This window comes from Eimeria tenella, genomic scaffold, assembly GCF_000499545.2.
Source record: "Eimeria tenella Houghton genomic scaffold, Eth_scaff64, whole genome shotgun sequence".
Classification (NCBI taxonomy): domain Eukaryota; phylum Apicomplexa; class Conoidasida; order Eucoccidiorida; family Eimeriidae; genus Eimeria; species Eimeria tenella.
This window is the reverse complement of record NW_013543430.1, coordinates 135,187-154,701: the sequence shown is the minus strand read 5'-3', so window position 1 is coordinate 154,701 and position 19,515 is coordinate 135,187. Positions and strand designations below refer to the sequence as shown.

The following is a 19,515-nucleotide window of genomic DNA, read 5'->3' as shown; positions in this document are numbered from 1 at the left end:
GCTGCTGCTGCTGCTGGCGGCGATCGGGCTTGGATCTGCAGCAGCCTGCATACGGCGCTGCTGCAGGAAGCTCCGTGCTGCTGCTGCTGGCCGGAAAGCTGCAGCAACTCCAGGGGGCAGCCTGGGGAGCCTTGGGCTTTTGGCAGCAAGTTCCTTGAGCTGTAGCTGCTGCAGCTGCTGCAGCTCAGCAGACTCGTCCTCTGTTGCAGAAGACATCACGCTGCTGTTGCTGCTGCTGCTGCAGCGCTCGTCAGCACTTAAAGCTGCAACAAGTGGCTGCGGCGGAAACCCCTCAGTGTCCTGCAGCATGAGCCGCCGCTGCTGCCGCTGCTGCAGCCTGCGGCGTTTGTATCTGTCGCGCCTGGAGAGGCCCCCTTGCTGCTGCTGCTGCTGCTGCTTGCGGGCTGCAGCAGGCAGCGGCCACGGAAAGCCCTGACGCAGCAAAGCCTCGCTGCCGCTTCCTGCTTCCTCGCTGCTGCTGCACAAGCCGCCGCTGCTCTGGTTGCTGCTGATGCCCGTGAGGCTGTCTTTGTCGCTGCTGCTGTTGCTGCTGTTGCTGCTGCTGCTGCTGCTCACGCTCGGACGCCTCCGCCGCCGCCGCAGCCAGTGCTGCCTCCCTCTCTCGCTGCTCTTTCGCTCGGTTCCTGTTGCTGCTGCTGCTGCGCTGCTCCCGCGATCTGCTGCCGCTGCTGCTGCTGTGGACGAGCGGCGGCCCCGCAGGCTTGAAGCGCTACGTGCTGCTTCACCCTCTGCAGCAGCAGCAGAGCCAGCAGCAGGAGCAGCAGCAGCAGCATCTTGGCTGCGGGTGACTCCAAACGACAAAGTCGACAGCCTACGCAGCAGCCGACCCATGAAACTTGGTTCCTGCTGCTGCTGCTGCTGCTGCTGGGACTGTTGACCTGAGGTTTGCCTCTGCTCCTTCTGTAACGGCCCCTGATCCTCGCGCGGCGCAGCAGCAGCAGCACCAGTCCTGCTGCTGCTGCTGCTGCGTCGCCGCTGGCTGCTTTTCCTCTTTCTGCGGTTTCTCCGTTTTAGTGTTGCTCTGTGCTGTCTGTACAGCTGGTAAGTTCTGTGGAAAAGCTGCCGCAGCTGCAGCTCGTCTTGCATCCCGAGGCCTTGCTGCTGCTGCAGCAGCTGCTGCTGCAGCAGCTGCGGCTGCAGCAGCTGCAGCTGCTGCTGCTCCGCGCCAGCAGCAAAACCGCCGAACGCAGTTAAGGTTGCAGCGTCATCGCCGTCGTCAGCTCGCTGCAGCAGCACGTGCACCAGCGCTCGAAGCTGGTGCTGCGGCTGTTGCTGCTGCTGCTGCTGCTGCTGCCGCTGCTGCTGCGGGCCGCCAACTAAAGCAGAAAGAGCCCACACTGCCCTCGAGCCAGCTGCTGGCTCCTCAGCAACACCGCGGATTGTGTCGGAAGCAGTTTCTACAGCTTCTGCTGCTGCTGCTGCTGCTGCTGCTGCATCGTCCGCTGTTCTTCCGCGCCGCCGCGGCGACGGCGGCGCCACATTGTTTGAAGGCGCTGCTGCTGCTGCTGCTGCTGCTGAAACTCCTGCTGATGCTGCTGCAGCTGCGTCTGAAGCGCCGGCGCTCGAAGCGCCAGCAGCGTCGGCGGCTCCCTGCTGGCTCTGCTGCAGCCGCTGCCGTTGCTGCTGCTGCGGCTCCTGCTGCTGCTGCTGCTGCTGCTCCTGCTGCTGCAGCGAAAGCGGCGCAAGGAACTCTATGCCAATGCTAGCTGCATTCGTGGCAGAGACAGCAGCAACAAGAGAAGCAATATCCTCAGGGGTTGCAAGAAGAGTGCCTGTTGTCAGTTCCACAGAAATCCCGTGTGTTGCAGCCTCTGCTGCTGTTGCTGCTGCTGCCGCTGCTGCTGCTGCGTCTGCTGCCGTTCCAGCCACCCAAGTAGAGGTTGGTGCCGCAGACTCACCTGCTGCATCCTCCTGCGCCTCCTCTTCGGCTGCTGCTGCTGCTGCTGCTGCATCTGCTTCCGCACTGGCAGCGCTGGTCCCGGAGTCTCTCCTGCTGCTGATCCCACTGGCCGCAGCCGGTGCAGCAGCAGCAGCAGCTGCTGCTGCAGGCTGCTGCTGCGTGTCGCCCCCAAATACAGAATGCAGCGAAGACAGCCGGCGAAAGAAAGACCCCCAGTCTGACGCCCTCTCGTTAGCTGCCGGTGCTGCTGCTGCAGCAGCGCTTGTTGCTGCAGGACTGCTGCCAGCAGCATCTGCTGCGCGCTCCCTGTTTGCAGGTTCTCCAGCAGCAGCAGCAGGTGCTGCAGCAGCAGCAGCAGTTTCCCTGCTCGACCTGACGCTGTAGGGCAGCCGCGAACGAGCAACAAATGCCATGGGGCCCCTGCCCATTGCTGCTGCTGCTGTTGCCGTGTTGCTGCTCCTATCGCTGCGCCTGTCAGCAGCAAAGGGCGCAGCAGCTGCGTTTCTGCTGCCCCTCACGTGCCGGCTGCTGCTGCTGCTGCTGCTGCGGCTGCTCCTGCTGCTGCGGGTGCGGCTGCTGCGGCTACTGCTGCTGGGCCCCGAGGCCTCGCCCATTACAAGGTCAAAAAGAGGAGTGTTGCTGCGCTGCAGCAGCTCGAGCAGAGTCTCCCCACTGTCTGCTGCTGCTGTTGCTGCTGCTGCTGCTCCGCCCCCACAAGTGACCCCAGAAAGAAAGCCTGGCAGCGGGATCGACTGCAGCCACAGCAGCTCTACCAGTCTCTCCACTAGCTGCGGCTGCTGCAGCAAAATCTCCCTGTTGCTGTCTGCGCATGCGCTGCAGCTGCTGCTGTGTCTGCTGCTGCAGCCACCCTCGCTGCAGCAGGGCCGCCCTGGAGTTAAGAAGGCCCTGCGGTGTACGTACACCTGCTCGTCGTCGCTCTGCAGTCGCGAGCGCCCCACAACTGCTTCAGCAGCAGACCGGCTGCTGCCTTGCTGCAGCCAGCTGCTGCTGCGGCGCTGCTGCTGCTGCTGCAGCCGCAAGGAAGCTGCAGCACGGCGGGGCTTCCGGCTGCAGCTGCTTCGGCGGCGCTCATCAGACGCTGCCTCGAGATCCCCCTCACCTCTGCCGCTGCCGGAGTCGCTGCACTCGCTGCTGCAGCTGCTGCTGCTGCCCTTGCTGCTGCACCTGCTGCTGCAGCTGCTGCTGCTGCTGCTCCTGCTGCTGTCACTCGTGCTGCTGCAGTACATTGGCCCCATCTCCATGAGATCACACAAAGCCTTCCGCGTCCCCTCAGGGCCAGTGGGGGCCTCTCCCAGGGGCTGCAGCAGCCAGGGGCTCCACCGGCGCTTCTGTTCACCTGGGCTGTTGCTGCTGCTGCTGCTGCTGCTGGTTTTGCTGCCAGCCTGTGCGTCGCAGGCGCCGGGGCTGCACTCCCCTGCGGGGGGTTTCTGCGTGGCGGCGTGGGGCTGCCGCTGCTGACTGTGCTGCTGCTGCTGCTGCTGCTGCAGGAGCGCGCGCGGCTGCTCGGGCCTTCCGGCGGCGTCTGCTGCAGCAGCAGCACACCAGCCCCGCCGGCTGGAGGGGGGCCTCCGCAGCAGCCACAAGCTGCTGCTGCATGCAAGCCGCTCGTCTGTCTCTACAACCAGCAGCGTCAGCAGCCGGGCCAGCAGCGCCACATGGCGGACCTGCAGCTCCCCCCAGCCCCCCTGCAGCAGCGTGCCGCTTCCTGCAGCAGCAGCAGCAGCAGCAGCAGAGGCGGACGCCGCAGCAGCCGCCGCCGCTGCTGCGGCCGTTCCCCCCGGCGGCCGCCCCTGGGGGCCCCCCACGGGGGCCCCCCCGGGGGGCCCCCCAGGGACCCACAGGGGGGCCCCTGGGGGGCCCCCAGACCCATTTGATAACCAAGAGGGGCAGCAAAAATGAAGAGATAAAGGAGTTTCTCTGTAAGCAATAAGTTCCTCCAAAAGCATTTCTGCTGCGTCAGTGGAGGGGCTCACTAGGCACGACAGCAGGCAGCTCAGCAGCCTGCGCAGCAGCAGCAGCAGCAGCGCAGCAGCAGCAGCATAGGCACGACAGCAGGCAGCTCAGCAGCCTGCGCAGCAGCAGCAGCAGCAGCGCAGCAGCAGCAGCAGCACAGCAGCAGCAGCGGCGGCGAAACACAGGAAACCCTCAGCAACACGCTAGCAAACACACACAACGTGCTGCAGCAGCGCTGCTGCCCCAGCAGCAAGAAGGGCGGCAGCCAACGCAGCAGCAGCAACGCGAAGAATACAAAAAAGCAGACAAGAAACAGCAGCAGCAGCAGCAGCACCAGCAGCTTCTGCAGTCTCAAAAGACCAGGCCGTGTCAATAGCAGCAGCAGCAGCAACACCAACAACAGCAGCGTTTGGGAGCAACAGCGGAAACCCGCAGCAGCAGAAGCGTCAGGAGCGACTGCAGCAGCAGCACTAACAAGAAAAGCAGCAGAAAGAGCAGCAGCAGCAACAGCAGCAGCAAAAGCAGCAGCAACAGCAGCAGCAGCAGCAGCTCACCCCGAGTTGTGGGCCAGCTGGTCTGCAATGGGCGCATGCAGCAGCACGAACTCCCTCAGCAAATAAAAGCACTCGCTGAATACAACATGCAGCAAGTCCCTGACTTCTGCTGCTGCTGCTGCTGGCACCCGCGACAGCAGCGCAGCAGGAAGTGCTGCTGCTCCTGTGGCTAGCCCCACCAGTGCAGCAACTCCCCCCAGGCCTCCAAACACACAAATTGTGCGGATTGAAGCCATGCTGCTGCTGCTGCTGCTGCCAGCAGCAGCAGAGTCTTGCTGCACCTCGCCTATGGTGTGGTCCGCCACCCGCAGCAGCAAATGCCTGCACTCTGTCAGGTGCTGCCGCAGCCGCTGCGCCTGCTGCTGCTGCTGCTGCCGCAGCAGCCGCAACTCCCCTATTCGCTGCCACCGCTGCCGCTGAGCAGCAAGGGTCAGCAGCGCCTGCTGCTCCTGCTGCTGCTGCCGCAGCTGCAGCACCAACGACACGATCTCGTCCCCTGCAGGGTTGCTGCTGTGTCTGCTGATGTGCTGCTGCAGCAGCTGCACTGCAGCATCGTTGCTCACTGCAGCAACACCAGTGGCTAGCGGCTTCCGCCTAGCAGCACGAACCCTTAAAAAGGCATTTGCTGCTGCTTCTCGGCTTCTGCTGCTGAAGTACCAGCTGCGGTTCAACGCTGCAGCAGCAGCAGCACTCGCAGCAGCTGGGGCCTCCGCTGCAGTGGACCCCGCTGCATCTGCTGCTGCTGCTGCTGCTGCTGGTTCTGCCACCGGTCTCACTTCATTCCCCACTGGCCCTTCACTTGGTTGCGCTGCCCCTCCACCTCCAAATGAAGCCGCTTCTCCCGAGATAACAGTTGCTGCTGCTGCTGCTCCGAGTGCAACAGCAGCTGCTGCGCCTGCTGCTGCATCTGCTGCTGCAGGCTCTGCTGCAGCTGGTGCTGCAGCAGCTGGTGCTGCAGCAGCTGGTGCTGCAGCAGCTGGTGCTGCAGCAGCTGGTGCTGCTGTTTCTACGACCTGAATGTGATAGTCCTCTGGCGCTGCAGTGGCTTGTCCTGTAGCAGCAGCAAATGAGCGCGTGGTAGGCTCCTCTCCCTCCATCAGACCCAAGGCTCTCTGCTGCTGGTGCCGCTGCTGCTGCTGTTTGTGCCTCTCGCCCGCCCTTCCTGCACTTGCTGCTGCTGCTGCTGCGGCTGCTGCTGCTGTTGCTAGAAATTCTTCCGGCGAATGAAGCGGGAGAAGGAGAACCGGTCGACAGCAGAATGTTCGGTAAGGACAGCTGCTGCTGCCGGTGATGGTATTATTGCTGCGGCACTTCTGATGGTCTGCTGATACTCCTGCTGTTCCTGCTGCTGCTTCAAGTCAACCAGAAGACACAGTAGTAGGAAGGATAAACTCCGCTGAAACCTTGCCCTGCAAACTCCATGCTGCTGCTGCTCCCGTTGCTGCTGCTGCTCCTGCGGGGCTGGCTGCCGTTGATGCTGTTGCTGCTGCTGCCTTTCGCGATTCTGGTATGCCTGATAACGCCTGCAGCCTTCAGTGTATCGATACCTTCCACTGCAGGGAATTTCTCCTTTGCCCTCTAGTGGCTGGGGCTTTCCTTGCTGGGGCTGCTGCTGCTGCACTGCCACGCCCGGCGCCTCTGTTGCAGCAGCAGTGACAACCCGGCGGCTGCAGCCGCCGCGCCGAACGCGTTCATGCTTTCTCTGCCGCCTCATATGCAAACAAATAGTTAAAATAATATCTATTTCGTATTTTAAGCCACAAGAGACCACTCAGGACACGCAGACAGCACATGTCCTGCGCCGGTAGCCCACACAGGTTTCGCTCTTAGAGGGCGCTGCCGTGCTGCTGCCTGGCGCAGCAAATACACATTTCAAACTGTGAATTTATGCAGCAAAAATGAGCACTCATGGGGCAATAGGGCGAGTACTGCATGCTGGGCTTGCTGCGGCCACTGGCAGCTTGCAGCAGCGAAACTTGAATGAAACTTGAGTGGAAGGAAATGCGTTTCAAGTCGGCACACAAGTGACCCCCAAGGCGCGAAGCCAGCAGGTGATTTAGCCTGTCAGGGTGGACATCAAGAGGCTTACAGCTGTCCTGCACAAATATCTAATTGTTCCGTTTTGCAAGAAAACCCTAAGCACACTTCGATACAGTAGTAGTACACACCTATCACTGAGGCTGGTGACTGCCTGGGGGAAAGCTGCTAAATCCTAACTGCTTTCTCCATTCTCTAAACATTTTCAGAGGCATTTGAATTCCATGAGTGGCTTTTTAGCATAAATACTCAGGGCTATTGAGTACAGCGTGGAGAAAGCACTAGAGGTGCTGCAGTTCTGAAGACATTGCGCCTGCTGTATCCGCGTGTGACCAGGAACTAAAGTGTAAGAAAGAAAGCAGCAGGGAAAAGGAAAATTAAATTCATTTTATGCGCAAAGGAAGCAGAAAAGACAAGACTTTGTTCTTTTTCCCAGCCAGATACTCGCAGCCATAGGCCTCAGCCTCCCTGAGAGTCAAATGGCATTTACCAGAATCATGTCCTGAGGTTAGGGCTGGCTTGATCGAATAGCTAAAGTATATCTTCTTGAGTACATAAATATATATATAGGCATTTATGTATATGTATGTATGTGTAGAACTGCATATGAATATTTTTCTACCGCCATTCGTAGCGCAGCTGCAGGCAGCACACCATTTTTGCAAGGACATCTCCTTGATTCGCATGTTAGGTGTGGTTTTCTTCATTTTCATGCTAATTATAATGTTTTTCATTTAAAGATTAAATATAGGATTTCAGTTTCCAGGGCTCTGCAGCGCTGTTGCCATCCTCAAGTTGTGGAGGCAGCACACTGCAGCAGCAGCCACAAAGGCAAACGCATATGCATGTGCCTCGAAAAGGCTTGCCTTCTAGATATGTGCAGATACATATGAATAGAATGGAAATTGTACTTGAATTACAAAAGGGCCTTCTTCTCAAATCAGATTAAATATGTCATTGATCTCATTGGGGTCACTAGTGTTCAGTGCAGCACCACTTAGAGGGGAGGCATTCGCTTTTGACTCTCAGTCTGATCTTTAACATATCCGGAAAGTAAAATTTGAAAGCTTTTTTTCAAGTGTGAAGTTCCTCATTAAGACCTTTTGGGATATCTCGTTGCCTGTGTAGAAAGAAAGTCTCAACTTCCAGTGTACAGGAGCCGGAGCCAACACTGTTTCCTTTTTCCCTCTGTGGCTTTTTAAATCACCTCACGGCAACTCTCAACTAACTGTAACACTTGAACAATATAAAGTTCTTCAAAAGACGTATTTAAGCACCAAAAAAGCCAGCTGTGGGGCCGCAGTTGCAAGCTAATGCAATTGACATTCTTAAAACTTTCCTTTCGCAGCGAACGAAGCAGCAGCACGGACCGCGTGTGTTCTTCGAAGCGTTTTCCGCAATTCTCTCAAGTAGTTATATCTTTTTGCCTTCAAACTCAAAAAGTTCAGATCTCATTCATGCGGGGAAATGCTGCTTCTCTTTTCTTATCAACGCGTCACCAACTAGCTCACAGGAAACTTACGGGAGTACCATTTCACCAGAATTAGCAACACTTATAGTCACCTCAGCTTGTAAGTGCCACATAATGTAATTGAATATTTCAATATATTTTTCGACTCTAAAACGAAGGAATTTCAACTTCCACATGTGCTGTGATTAAGTTAAAAGCCGAAATGCAGTACGTTTTACAGTGTTTGTTAAGAGTTGACTGGGTTCAGGATTAGTCGAACATAGCGTAACTGCGACAAAAAAGGGAAAATTCAACTCTAGATCATAAGATTCGTATTATTTATAATATCTAAGCTTAGTGCATGATGAAGGCGGCAAATTTTCTAAGACTGCAGCGTCACGGGTGAGGCATCCGGGGTAACTGGACTCTTGAGGTGTTGATGGGAAGCAGCAAAGTTTGTCTGTCTTTTAGACTTTTGAAACCCTGTTGGGATTCTGAAGGTCCCACCGCGCAGGCATTATGCACACGTCGAAAGCTGCAACCGGGGCAGTTCGGCCGATTGCGAGGCTCAAATGAACGCCAGGATGCCAGAAAATGAAAGAAAAATATTTTAAAATAGAGGAAAATTAAATATTAAAAAATAAATAGAGCATTAAGGGCCGTTGAGGGGCAGAGGGATGCTTGAGACCACAGTGCGCCCACACACGACCCTTCGCGAGTCCTGCCAGAGAGGGTGGAGCTGGGGCCCCTCCAAGGAAATATGCAAGCCTGTTTCCAATTGCGAAATTTTGGAACACATAATAAACTTAAATACTTCAATAAAGTAAAATTGAATTAAGGCTTTGTGGTTTGCAGGGTGGCAGCGAGTGCCTGTTAACTCGTGGACTTGGGTTCCAGTATCGACTGCTACTGCTGTTGGTGCTGCTGTGTTCGTACCTGTCGGCTCGTTTCGGTTTGCTGCGTTCGGAATTCGCTATGTGTTGCCATTTGAAAAGTATTTTGCTTTCATGAATGCGATCTATCTAAATAAAAGGAAGTGCATCGGCGGTCTGTCTGTACTACGCAGCTCACCCTGCAACGGTGCACCGACCATCGGGCTGTTGCACATTCAGGTTCAGGCTGCTGGCACAGCGGCGAGCCGCATGTGCATACGTATCCTAGTGGCATCTAGGCGCGTTTTTATCCATTTGGAAAGCGTAGCATTACGATTTGCACGTATTCCTAATCTTTGTTTCCAATTGCCGCGGGGCTGTCTGCCATTCAGTGTTTGGACCAGCTATATCGGCTGTAGCGCGGCCATACCGTCACCGTCTGCCTCCCCACCCACTGCTTTCCCTTTCGGTCTGCAGGACAAACCCTGCACGTAATTAACTAACAAAGGTTTATTTCTATTTCGGCTCTTCAGATCAGCAGGGGCGGTCATGAACGTGGAGCTGCGGTGATCTCCCGAGGCCTGCGTGGACCGTTCTGGGCTCTAGTGGCTTTCCCTACAAACTGAAAAGCCTGTGGGACTCCAGCACTGGCGCTGTGCAGCAGGAATCAGACAGGACAGGGGCAGAGAAGCAGGAGGTGTGTACGGGGGGCCCCTTCTCTCCTGTCGCAGCAGCAGCACTAGCAGCAAAGCTGGGGCATACGCCGACACTTTTGTTTGTAAGGCCTTCGAAACTGCACTTCTTGGGAATTGCAGCGCAAATTAACACACAAAATGGGGCCTGGAGATGTCAAGGAACACAGCGCGGCCTCAGCCGCTGTATACGACCAGCTGCCCCTCAGGACATGGGACGGGGAAATGCCAGCGTAAGGGCAAAGGCACTTCTCTTGCGCTGTTGTTGTAAAAGAGTTAGATATTAGGAATAGGGAAAAACTCAACTTTTATTTTGAAACTGAGGGCTCGCTGGAGAAGTTTCTCTGCAGCAGCAGTTAGTGAACGTCTTCAGTACTCCTTAGTGTTGTTTCTGTCTTGTGCTTTCTTGCAATTGCAGGCAAAACCCCGATAGAAACCACTCAGCTACCTCTTCTGGCGCTGTGGCGGGGGAGAGTAAAGCCAACCCTCCAGTGAGTGTGTAGAGAGGGCCTCAATAGTTAGCTTCCTTATCGAAATTTGTACATTAAAGTGAAAATCATTGTTGAACAACTATTTCGGAACTTGCACCCGCTGCGGCTGCGGGGAGCTGTAGGCTTTCGCTTATGTGAAGCCATTGCCCCAGCAGCACTGCCGATACACAGAGTTCACAGAGTTATGTAAGAACATATTTACAACTGATGTTCACTCTGTGTGCTTTTGTTTCTGTTACAGAGCAACAGTGTTGGCTCCGATCGTCCAAAAGACGTAGTGAAACTACCAGAATCCGAACGCATGCAGTTGTACCAAAGGCATGAGCTGTGCGTGGGTTCGTTTCAGCTTCTCTAGCTCCACCTTCCCCTGTGTTGTAACCTTCTATCGAGTGTATAATTATATTCAAGTTCAATTGCTCAGCCAAGCAGCAAACCCGCAGCAAATGGAATGATACATTCTGGCTGGTCGCTGTGAAACGTATTCGCGCCTCAGGCTCGTTGACCAGCACGAGAAGATCGACTACAGCTTGCAAGTCATTCTGGATGAAATCGCCTCCCTGAAGGTGCATATATGGGATCCTTTTGCATGGCAGGACGTTGAACTTGGGCGGGTTTATGTTGCGATGCAAATGCTGCTTTGGGCTTCATTATAGGATGCGTTTTGTGTTCGCCCTGGGGGGCTATAAAGGCTTTCAGCACTCATGCTTCTAGACTATATATTGTGCTCATGGTGTTCTTCATCCAAGTGGTGAAAGACGCCTTGATTTCAGCCAAGTTTTTGATCATATTCTCTCGATTGCACTGAACACAACTAAATCATCTGGTTGCATTCCCTGCATATGAAACAGCCGCTCGCCGGAACCATTCAGGACGCGGAATGCGGGATTTTACGCTTTGTTGGGGTTGTGTTTCGCTATGCCTCAGGCGCAGGCCGCAGAAGAGAATGACTTGAATGTGCTGATGGTGCAGTTTATTGTCATGGCTGTGAAGTTACTTGTGGAAGCCGCTTTCAACAAGGACAAGGGTCAGCAGCGGCTTTCGCCGTTTTCTCAGAATAGATTCAGGAATAGCGTGCGAGTCATGAATTTGGTCAAAACCTTGCGGCGTATGGTTCTGGCGTGCTCACGAGTTGCTTATCCTCCTCTAGTGTTCGGGAAACATTCCATTTCGCCGCTGAACTCTCAACTGACAATACATTAATATACATAGGCTGTCGATGTCAGCTGTATGATTACTTCTTAAGCTCGAGCAGCGGATCCAGAACTGTTTTTGTGTTCAGTGGAGGAGTTGCTGCCTACACTTGAGGCAGAATTCCAGCGATTGCAGCTACCATCTCGGCACCCACGGCTCTTGGCGTGCTTCAATAGGCTGCGCGAAGTTTGCGGCAAGCCGCCCGTAACTGAGAGTGACTTGGCCACAAAATTAGTGGTTGTTTCAGTGACTGATGCAGATGGTGCTCCGCCCAGCAAGAGCTCGCCCGTAAGCAAGCCCTTCTCAGGCCAAGAGGTAGCACCAGCAGCAGCGGCTGCTGCTACTGCTGCTGAGCCATCGGTCGCAGGCGCCAGCCGAAGGGATGCGCCAGCCCGCTCTGGGGGCCTCGTGGACGATTCTGAGGACGAGAAGAGGAGTTCTTCTCCGCTTGGAAGCAAAGATTTCCCTGCTGTTGTTGTGCACGACAGCAACTCTGGCGAGCCCCCTGCTGCAAAGCCAGCAGAACTGATGCCTTCTCGCTCCCTTGATTCAGCCTTTAGGAGGGAGCCAGTGTTCACGCCAGGAGAACGGCGCAGAACAGCCACCGCATTTGGTGACGGTGAGCTCCAAGGGAGAACATGCAGCAGGTGTACTGTAGATTTGGGAGGCCTTTCCTTTTGCATGCTTCCTACGTGAGCGGTGAACGTTTTTCTCGTTTTTGTTTGAAGGCGTAGTACGTAGTGGGTTTTCGGAGTGAGTTGTGCATGTATTTTCACTTGTGTTTGGAAACGCATGTTAATGTTTGCCTATATGCATTGCATGTAGAGATATAAGGACAAGGCCCGTGCGTCTGTCAGTGTGCGCACGCTTTTCTGCTGCACTTCTTGTGCTGCAGGAGACTTGCCGTTATTTCAACAATTCGCTGCAGCTGGAGCGGCGCCTGCGCCTGATGAGTGTCAGGGGTTGGGCAAGCCTTTGGACACAGCTCTGCTGAGCCAAGCTCCGAAGGGAACTCTGATGGATCGCATGCTGGTTGAGGAGGCCGTGGTCCGTGAGGCGCAGGAGTTGGAGATGGAAGGAGACTTGAGTGGCTCCGGCTCCAGTGAAATGGGGTATATGGACGCGGTTCAGAGAAACAGCCTTCAGAGCGGGTCTCGCGGCAGCCTTTACAGAGACTGGGCCTCAGAGAGAAATGGCAAGAGGGCGGAGTCTGGCCCGGACTTGGGCGCTGATGAAGGACCATCGGAACTGGGGGATTCCACAAGATCTGTAAAAGCATTGAGCACCTTCGGCGAGGGGGGCTCGTTTGATGGCTTACTGAAACACGCCACCACCATTCTTTCCATGTCACCTTCCGAGTTAAGGGCTGCGCTGTTGCGGAGCACGCACGGGGCTAAGTCTGACGGCGCGCTGCGTGTGCGGCATGCCCATCGCGTTGTGCACGAAGACGAGCTCTCGGGTCGTTTGGATTCAGAGGGGCCTCCGGCTCCCATGCATTCGCTAGCGGCTGGCAACAGCAAGGACCACATACAGCTACTTCAAGATGCAATGGTGGCGGTGGCTGTTGCTGCTGCTGGGGAGCTGCGTGAAAGAAGCAAGGAGAAAACGAAGACGGAGCGGGCAAAGGAGGGGCAAGCCGTCAACAACGGCTCCAGTCCAAGTCGAGGGGAATCCGGAAATAGAAGTAAGGCTGCTGCAGCTGTTGTTCCGGCGCAAGGGAATGGTAACGCTCAAAAGATGCAGACGACAGCGCAACAGGCTGGCGCCCTGAAAGTGCCACAGTGTAAAGTACTTGGAGCTGAGTCCGGTGCTTCTGACAAGGCACTGCCACCCTCACGTGCTGGAGAGAATGGGCGGTGTGGTGACCTGTTTGGGGCATCAGTTGTCGGTTCTCCTATCACGGGCCGCACGGCCCCTCCGCCAACACCGGACATGTTGGCGAATCCGAAGAGGGAGGAAGCGGCAGCTCCTGCGTCGGCGCAGGAGTTCCCCTTTCAGAACGCTGGAATGTATTTGCCGGCAAATCAACTTGCTTGGCAGCAGTTTTTCGACAAAGCGGCGGCGTCCGTGATGCAGCGCAGAGAAAGGGAGTACTTGGAAAGCCAGGCAATGGCCCAAGGCCAGTGGATAGGGCAAACTGGAAGCGTTCCCCCTGTCTACTCGGCAGCCATGAGCTACTCTGTGCCCGGAACTAGTGTAACAGAAACAGACGCCGCGTTAGGACGGGGTGTGGTTCCCGTGGGGGCGCCGGCTGCCTTCCAGCCGAGCATGGCAATGGGGCCCACAGCTCAAGGTCTGGTGGACCCGGCCTATGTTCCGCCTGTTGTGTCTCCCTTGCCCGCTGTGAAGATTGCTGTGCCGAAGCCGCCAAACGCAGGTCCGGCGCACTGCGGGTCGGGGAAGCAGCAGGTGGTGGCTTCAAGGGTTCATGCACAGCAGGTCAGAGCACCTGAAGTGGCTTCGCTAAACGCCCCTATTATAGTGTCCCAGGATAACACCTTTGAAACTCCACGAACTGAAGGGAACTGGGTGTGCTGCCGACGCGTGCAGCGAGACGGAAACAAAAACGGAAAAGCAGCCAACCAGTTACGTTGATTCGTTCGCTTAGTTCATGTGTTCTTGGGGAAATCCGGTGAAAGTCACCACGATGTTGGCAGTTGTGTGTTTGTGCACTAGAATTCCTGTTGGGCTTATCCTCTGTTTGTCATGGGCCCTCGCACTGTGCTGCAACTAAGCGGCATTCCCGAGCCAATGGACTGTATCATTTGTGATTATGTCTCGCTTTGTGTCTTGCTGGGACGTGACTAATCACCAATGTAATACATGCAGCAGCTCTCCTGTTGCTGCACTATTTCTCAAGGTGCAAATTGCCCAATTTACTAACACGTTTCGGCATATGGCTGCTAGAGGGCAGAATTGTGCATGCGTGGCCGGCCTGCTGCAGCTAGGCGGCCAGTTTCAGCTAGTTGGGCAGCTGTCGTAGCTGTTGCTGCGCTTCTATCGCAGTGTTAGGGAAGTCACCTTGGAAGCAGGATTGGGCAACGCCACAGAAATATAGCAAATGGAATATATGTCCCCAAACCGGCAGAAGCCAAGGAGCCCAAAGATAAAGTATTACTGGGTGAAGGGATCCTTCCCCAACAAAAACGAGAAATGGTGACGCAACCTAACAAACGGTAGCTGCAGCTCGGCTTCAGTTTGTTCTTTCTTTCTAAAGCTGCAGCATCAGCTGGTCTTGCGCATGGAACTCCAATGCATCTAGGCTAACGTGGGTTACGTCTGCTCCCTCCTGCGGATACTCACAGGAACAAGACAGCGGCAGATCTTGCTAACAAGCGAAATTCGTTCGAGCACTTGCCGAGAAGTTTACTTGAACGGAATTATGTAGATGAGTAGATGATTCGTAAATGGGTGCAAACAAATGCACTGTTGACTACTCTGCATTATGAGGAGCAGATTGTTGCAGGGCTTCGTCATGGATTAAATCGAAGGCCTGTCAGTGCTCACGTCTGAAGCTGGTGTAAACAGCAGAACTTGATTGTTCATTGAACAGAATCTCCGTCTGGGATGCACACACCACAAGTCAGCCTTCTGTCCGATTCAACACGCTGGATGCGTGCAAAGTGCAAGCATACATATATACTGTCCCGCCGCAAGCAGGGAAAGCTTCACAGAGGCCTCATTTTACGCGTCCTGCAGTGACGATACAGTGCTAATCGGCAGTGAAACATGAGGTGTTAACGTATCTGCCTCTGTAAGAGTGCAGTGAATAGAATGCCTAGCCAGCATAACTCCGTCAGTTTTGCGTGTGGGGTGGTCAAAAAGGGTTCTTTTAGTCAGCGTGAGCAAACCAAATGTATCGACAGTCTCACCGCGGAAAGGTTTGTACAAGAGAAAAACTTGACAGGGCTGTGAGGGGTCGAACGCCTTCCACGTTTTGGCTTTCAAATACTATCCAATCGCAGATGTGCTGCAGCAAGAGCAGATAGGCAGAGAAGCTCACCTTCATGCTACATCCTGAACACTAGTCTCTACATATCTTTCGATATCTACATATCTTTCGCACGCTAAGCAAACTGCAACTCATGATGATTTACGTGCCAAAGGAATGACGCAGCAGTGATGGAAATACTAAGCTCTTTATATTTTAGAGTGAACATGAACGGTGGCAAGGAGGAGCGAAAAGCAGCGGAAACACGAGAACTTCATGTAATTGTGCACTATTGCGGCATGCTCATACAGCTGCTTGCCTTGATTGTTTGGTCTTTACGAAACCGCCGAGACAGGCGCTTTCCAGAGGGCGTTCTCACAAATACAAACTTAACGTCCGCCTCGCCTGCTGGAGGTTCCTCGGGCGGCTTTGCTATTTCCTGACAGTGCAAAAGAGCTACTGTAGTAAAAGCGTAGTAATGCCAAATCCAAACATATATATTAAGATTATACTCGTGAAATTATGTTATTCATGCATTCACTGTAGTAGCGTTTTTCTTTTTTCGTTTATGTTTCTGAAGCTGCCCTCCGGTTATGTAATTGTATGCACTGCGAAGAGTCTTGCCTTTGAATCCTCCTGCCCACTTGACTCCCCTGCAAGTGCAAACTCTACCATGCTTCCTTTTTCTTCGCGGATCACGTTCAGTGTTATCCAGTGTCTTTTTACAAGCAAACACAGAGGATTTGACTAAAGTGCAAACTGGCCCGCGTACCTTTTTGTAGCATTCCATAGACAGACGAATAGCTTCCTGCAACTCAGGATCCTCTGATGCGTCTTCTGGCCCAGCTGCGTCAGCTACAGGGCTTCGATCCTCGAGGCGGCTGAGGTACAAAACGTGCAGGCAAAATGGGGCAAGAAACTAAAAATGTGCTGGTCCTTGTGTTGTATACAGTTTTGCAGCGAGTTTCATGAAATTTGGGAGGCGCCCATACATGCATGAAACCATGCCTGAGAATCTGAGCCACAGACTGTTCCCCCTTAGGCTAGATATGGTTGCCGGCGCTTACTATCCTTCTCCCTGCGGCCATACGTGGGGTTCCCTGCCTCTAGGGGCACTAGCGAGGAATGATTTTCCTGAAGTCTGTGGCAGGAATACCCAAATATTTAGTATTTTAACATGAATAATGCAGCTGCTTAAGAATAAATGGTGCCATGCCCGGCACAGCGGTATCGGTGAAAAACCACGCGCGCAAGAAAATATTTTAGCGGTCTAAAAACAGTCACAGTACAGCACGTGTTGAAAAAAATCACTTTCGGATGAACCTGACCTTGTTTTCTGTGAATAGCATTTAGGAAAGGGACCCAGAGACCCAGATAACTGGGGAGACAAGGAGATACTCACTGCATCTCCATTGCCCCCAAGGCGTTGGGCTTCTTGAGCCGCCTTCGTTTCCTGTTCCGCTGCTTTCCTGTGGAGCTCTGAGCAGGCCAGTCATGTTCAGAACATTAAAATATACACACTACAGCCGCACCTACACTCATGTCCAGATGAAGCTGCCATGAGCTGTTAGCAGCTCTTTTTATACGTTTTTATGCTGGGCTTGCTGCGTAAGGAGATAAAATTTCGGCTGGCTTGGCCACAGTCACCTCACCGTCAATCTCCTTCTGTGTCAGGTAGAATTGATTATTGTTTCGAGTCTGCATAGCTCCTGGGGCCGGCAGATCACCCACTTCCGGTCGAACGATGAAAATAGTATAGCCCTGGCCCTTCAAGGAGCTCAAAAATGCCTCCAGGTGAAAGCTTGAAATGACAGTGGGCGCCGGTTTCATGCTATCCAGATTGTACCTGTAAACAGTCTGCACATGTTTACATATTCTTCCAGCCCGTCGCAATACATAATTCAGATTTCTAGATTCGGGGTTGTGGTGAGATCTCGCGCACCATGTGCCGTGAACTCTGCGCAGCGCCAGCCAGTGGTCCGCGTGGTTCAAGATGTAGCCGAAGTCGACTCCGGCTTCCTCATGCTCGCCCACATTCCTTTGACAAATGCAGTGGATTCGTTTCCGCCGTAGGCATTCTATCAAGACGCTGACATTGAAGTATCCATCAGCCGCGACGTTGCCGCTGCCTTCCGCCAAGAACGCTTGGTAGTCCTTTGAGTGGGTGCCTGAAACACCCACAAAGCCTAATTTTAAACCTGAATTACTAGTGTGTGAATGATATGTTCGAAGAAACATGTACGTGGGCTAGGGGGAGCCGCGCATCAACTCAGCTTGGGCCACACGCAGCGCCGTAAGCGCAAATACACTGGCCATAGGCTCAGGCGGACCTCCCTCTGCCATCAATTGTCGCTCCTTCTGGTCAAGTTCCAGCCCTATGGACGACAGTTCCGCCTCCGTGAAGTAGGGGCCCTGCAATGGCAGTTGACGAGCAGCTTGTGGTTCACTTCAGCTCAATGTTGCTTCTTCCGAGTCAACCAACTAGCTGCTAATAGGCACGACGTCTCAGGTAAACTATTACTGGATTTATTTTCACAAAGGGCAGTATTGGCCCATGACAGCTCCAGCTTTCTACAGCATGCGTATCCACCTCACCTGCAGTACCGAGTTTAGGCAGTGCAGAGCGCACATGCGATCTGCCCCTTGCTTTTCCCAGTACACTAGTGGACCACGAGATCGCATTGACATTTTAGGTTGATGAAGGTGAAGAGAAGGTCACGCGCCGCTGCGTCGAGCTGACGAATAAACCCGAAGGTCGCGAAGGGGAGCAGCAAGCCGCTGAGTTCTTACGCAGTGCAGGCAGTTGTGTTCGGTGAGTTCAAGTCGAAGCAGCTGTATTCCTCTAAGGGCTCATAACTAAGCTCTGGTGACCTCTGACCATTTCCGGTACGGCTTTGCATGCGTCGAGGGTTGACGTTCTGCAAGCGTACCAGCTACAAGCTGCCCACTGGCGACAGCGCAAATAAAATAAAGCCTAAAGGAATTTATGGGTCTTAATTTGCCCCAACCGTTTGCTTTGCCTTTGCTGAGTTGCCGAGCCAACTGGTGAAAGGCGCCGCCGACAGTGGCTGTTGACTCGCTGCAGCATGTAAGGCCATAGAGAGATAGCAACGGAGGTACGTGCAGCCCCTTCCTGATTCCTTCCAGGCTGAGAATGCAAGAAAGGTTCGGGAAGGAAGGAAATAACAATGGACTCTGCGTGAGCCGACTCGCCACGAGGGAAGCAACCGGTCAACTGCCAGCACAGCCAATAACCGGAGGCGCCAGTCAAATTTTGGGCCCAAAACGCCCCACAAAATACCTGATACTATCTGTTTGAAGTATATTTGGTTCTGGTTTGGCTAGGAGGAAAAACTTAGCGTCTGATTGCATGCGTGTTAAGCAGGGACGGTGGCGGCCGCTCGCTCCCTCCTCTGCATACGTGAAACTGAAATCCAAAGTCATTAGCCCACTTATTGACTTTTTGACCGTAGCCAAAGTAATTAAGCTACAAAGTGAATAGTTTGTTTTCTAGTGAAGCTCCAAAACCCGCGTTCAGCGTTAGCTGGTGGTTGTTGCTGGAAGCCACAGCGAAACGCAGTGTTGTTGCTGCCAACCTTAAAAGAGCAACACAACTTATCAATTTCGATAGGGCACAAGATGCATTGCTGGTACAATAAAGGGCTGAGATCAAAATGGCAACATGCATCAATAACTGCATAACTGTATTGCCCACTCTCCCAAATCCACTTACTCTGAAATATATGCAGTATGGTCCAGCATAAAAGTCACAATGTTCAAACTTACACGAAAGACATACAAGCTTTAGCAGGTTCCACACAAAGGCTCACAAGCTCAGGCTCATGGATTTATGTAGGGATATGCAGTTAATTTTAAGCATTCTGCGCATGTGGAAGTAAGGAAACAAAATTTTGCTTTTAATGTATACGAAAAGGCAAACTCGTATTAGTACTTCGATGTCAATTCTGATCATACGGTTAAAGGCCCCACGAGGCACCTGAAACCATGATGCTGAGTAACTCTAGAACAATGAGAAGTTCAGCTGAAGATGCAAACAGCTGGAACCGGAAACACTGGTGTTCGAGTTAGGGACGGCAGAAATGAAGTTGAAGTTCTTAGCAATGCAGTGCTGCAAGGGGGCTCATGGGCTTTGCCTCGGGCATTAATGCCCGCTGGGCGCGTTGTCTGAAGACATTGTGTGTGGCCTCAGTGAATGAGGTTGGGCATAAATGCCCGCCGAGCGTGTTGTCTGAAGACATTGTGTGTGGCCTTAGTGAATGCACTTAGCACTGCTCTCTCTGACACCAATATACATGTGTGTCGTGCCCACGACCCTGTCAGCTTAGCTATAGCCACGCCGAATTTTCTTTCCCACCTACACCTGCTTCTGGTCCTACGCAAA

At 53.8% G+C, this 19,515-nt stretch overlaps 4 protein-coding genes across 4 annotated transcripts in view; 1 reads left to right on the top strand and 3 right to left on the bottom strand.

Annotated features, from left to right (window-relative positions):
• ETH_00033395 (uncharacterized protein) overlaps positions 1-5,546 on the bottom strand; it is a gene marked incomplete at both ends in the record, with an annotated part of 9,117 nt that extends 3,571 nt beyond the window's left edge. Inside the window, 2 exons of the mRNA XM_013377860.1 lie at positions 2-3,943; positions 4,450-5,546. Coding sequence (XP_013233314.1) covers positions 2-3,943; positions 4,450-5,546 — 5,039 coding nt within the window. The remainder of the gene's footprint in view (position 1; positions 3,944-4,449) is intronic.
• A 107-nt stretch (positions 5,547-5,653) lies between these two features.
• ETH_00033390 (uncharacterized protein) lies at positions 5,654-6,163 on the bottom strand (the record flags this gene model as incomplete). Its single annotated transcript, XM_013377859.1, has 1 exon — positions 5,654-6,163. One exon carries the CDS (start codon positions 6,161-6,163, stop codon positions 5,654-5,656), a length of 510 nt encoding a protein of 169 aa, XP_013233313.1.
• A 3,478-nt stretch (positions 6,164-9,641) lies between these two features.
• ETH_00033385 (uncharacterized protein) lies at positions 9,642-13,777 on the top strand (the record flags this gene model as incomplete). The annotated part of the gene is made up of 7 exons (XM_013377858.1): positions 9,642-9,733; positions 9,919-9,991; positions 10,233-10,318; positions 10,485-10,554; positions 10,916-11,015; positions 11,271-11,801; positions 12,078-13,777. The coding sequence occupies 7 exons, from the start codon at positions 9,642-9,644 to the stop codon at positions 13,775-13,777; spliced, it is 2,652 nt and encodes an 883-aa protein (XP_013233312.1).
• Positions 13,778-14,393: 616 nt separating this feature from the next.
• ETH_00033380 (machado-joseph disease protein, putative) lies at positions 14,394-17,801 on the bottom strand (the record flags this gene model as incomplete). The annotated part of the gene is made up of 8 exons (XM_013377857.1): positions 14,394-14,471; positions 15,886-15,994; positions 16,204-16,254; positions 16,442-16,592; positions 16,766-16,959; positions 17,056-17,281; positions 17,444-17,525; positions 17,709-17,801. The coding sequence occupies 8 exons, from the start codon at positions 17,799-17,801 to the stop codon at positions 14,394-14,396; spliced, it is 984 nt and encodes a 327-aa protein (XP_013233311.1).
• Positions 17,802-19,515: the final 1,714 nt, after the last annotated feature.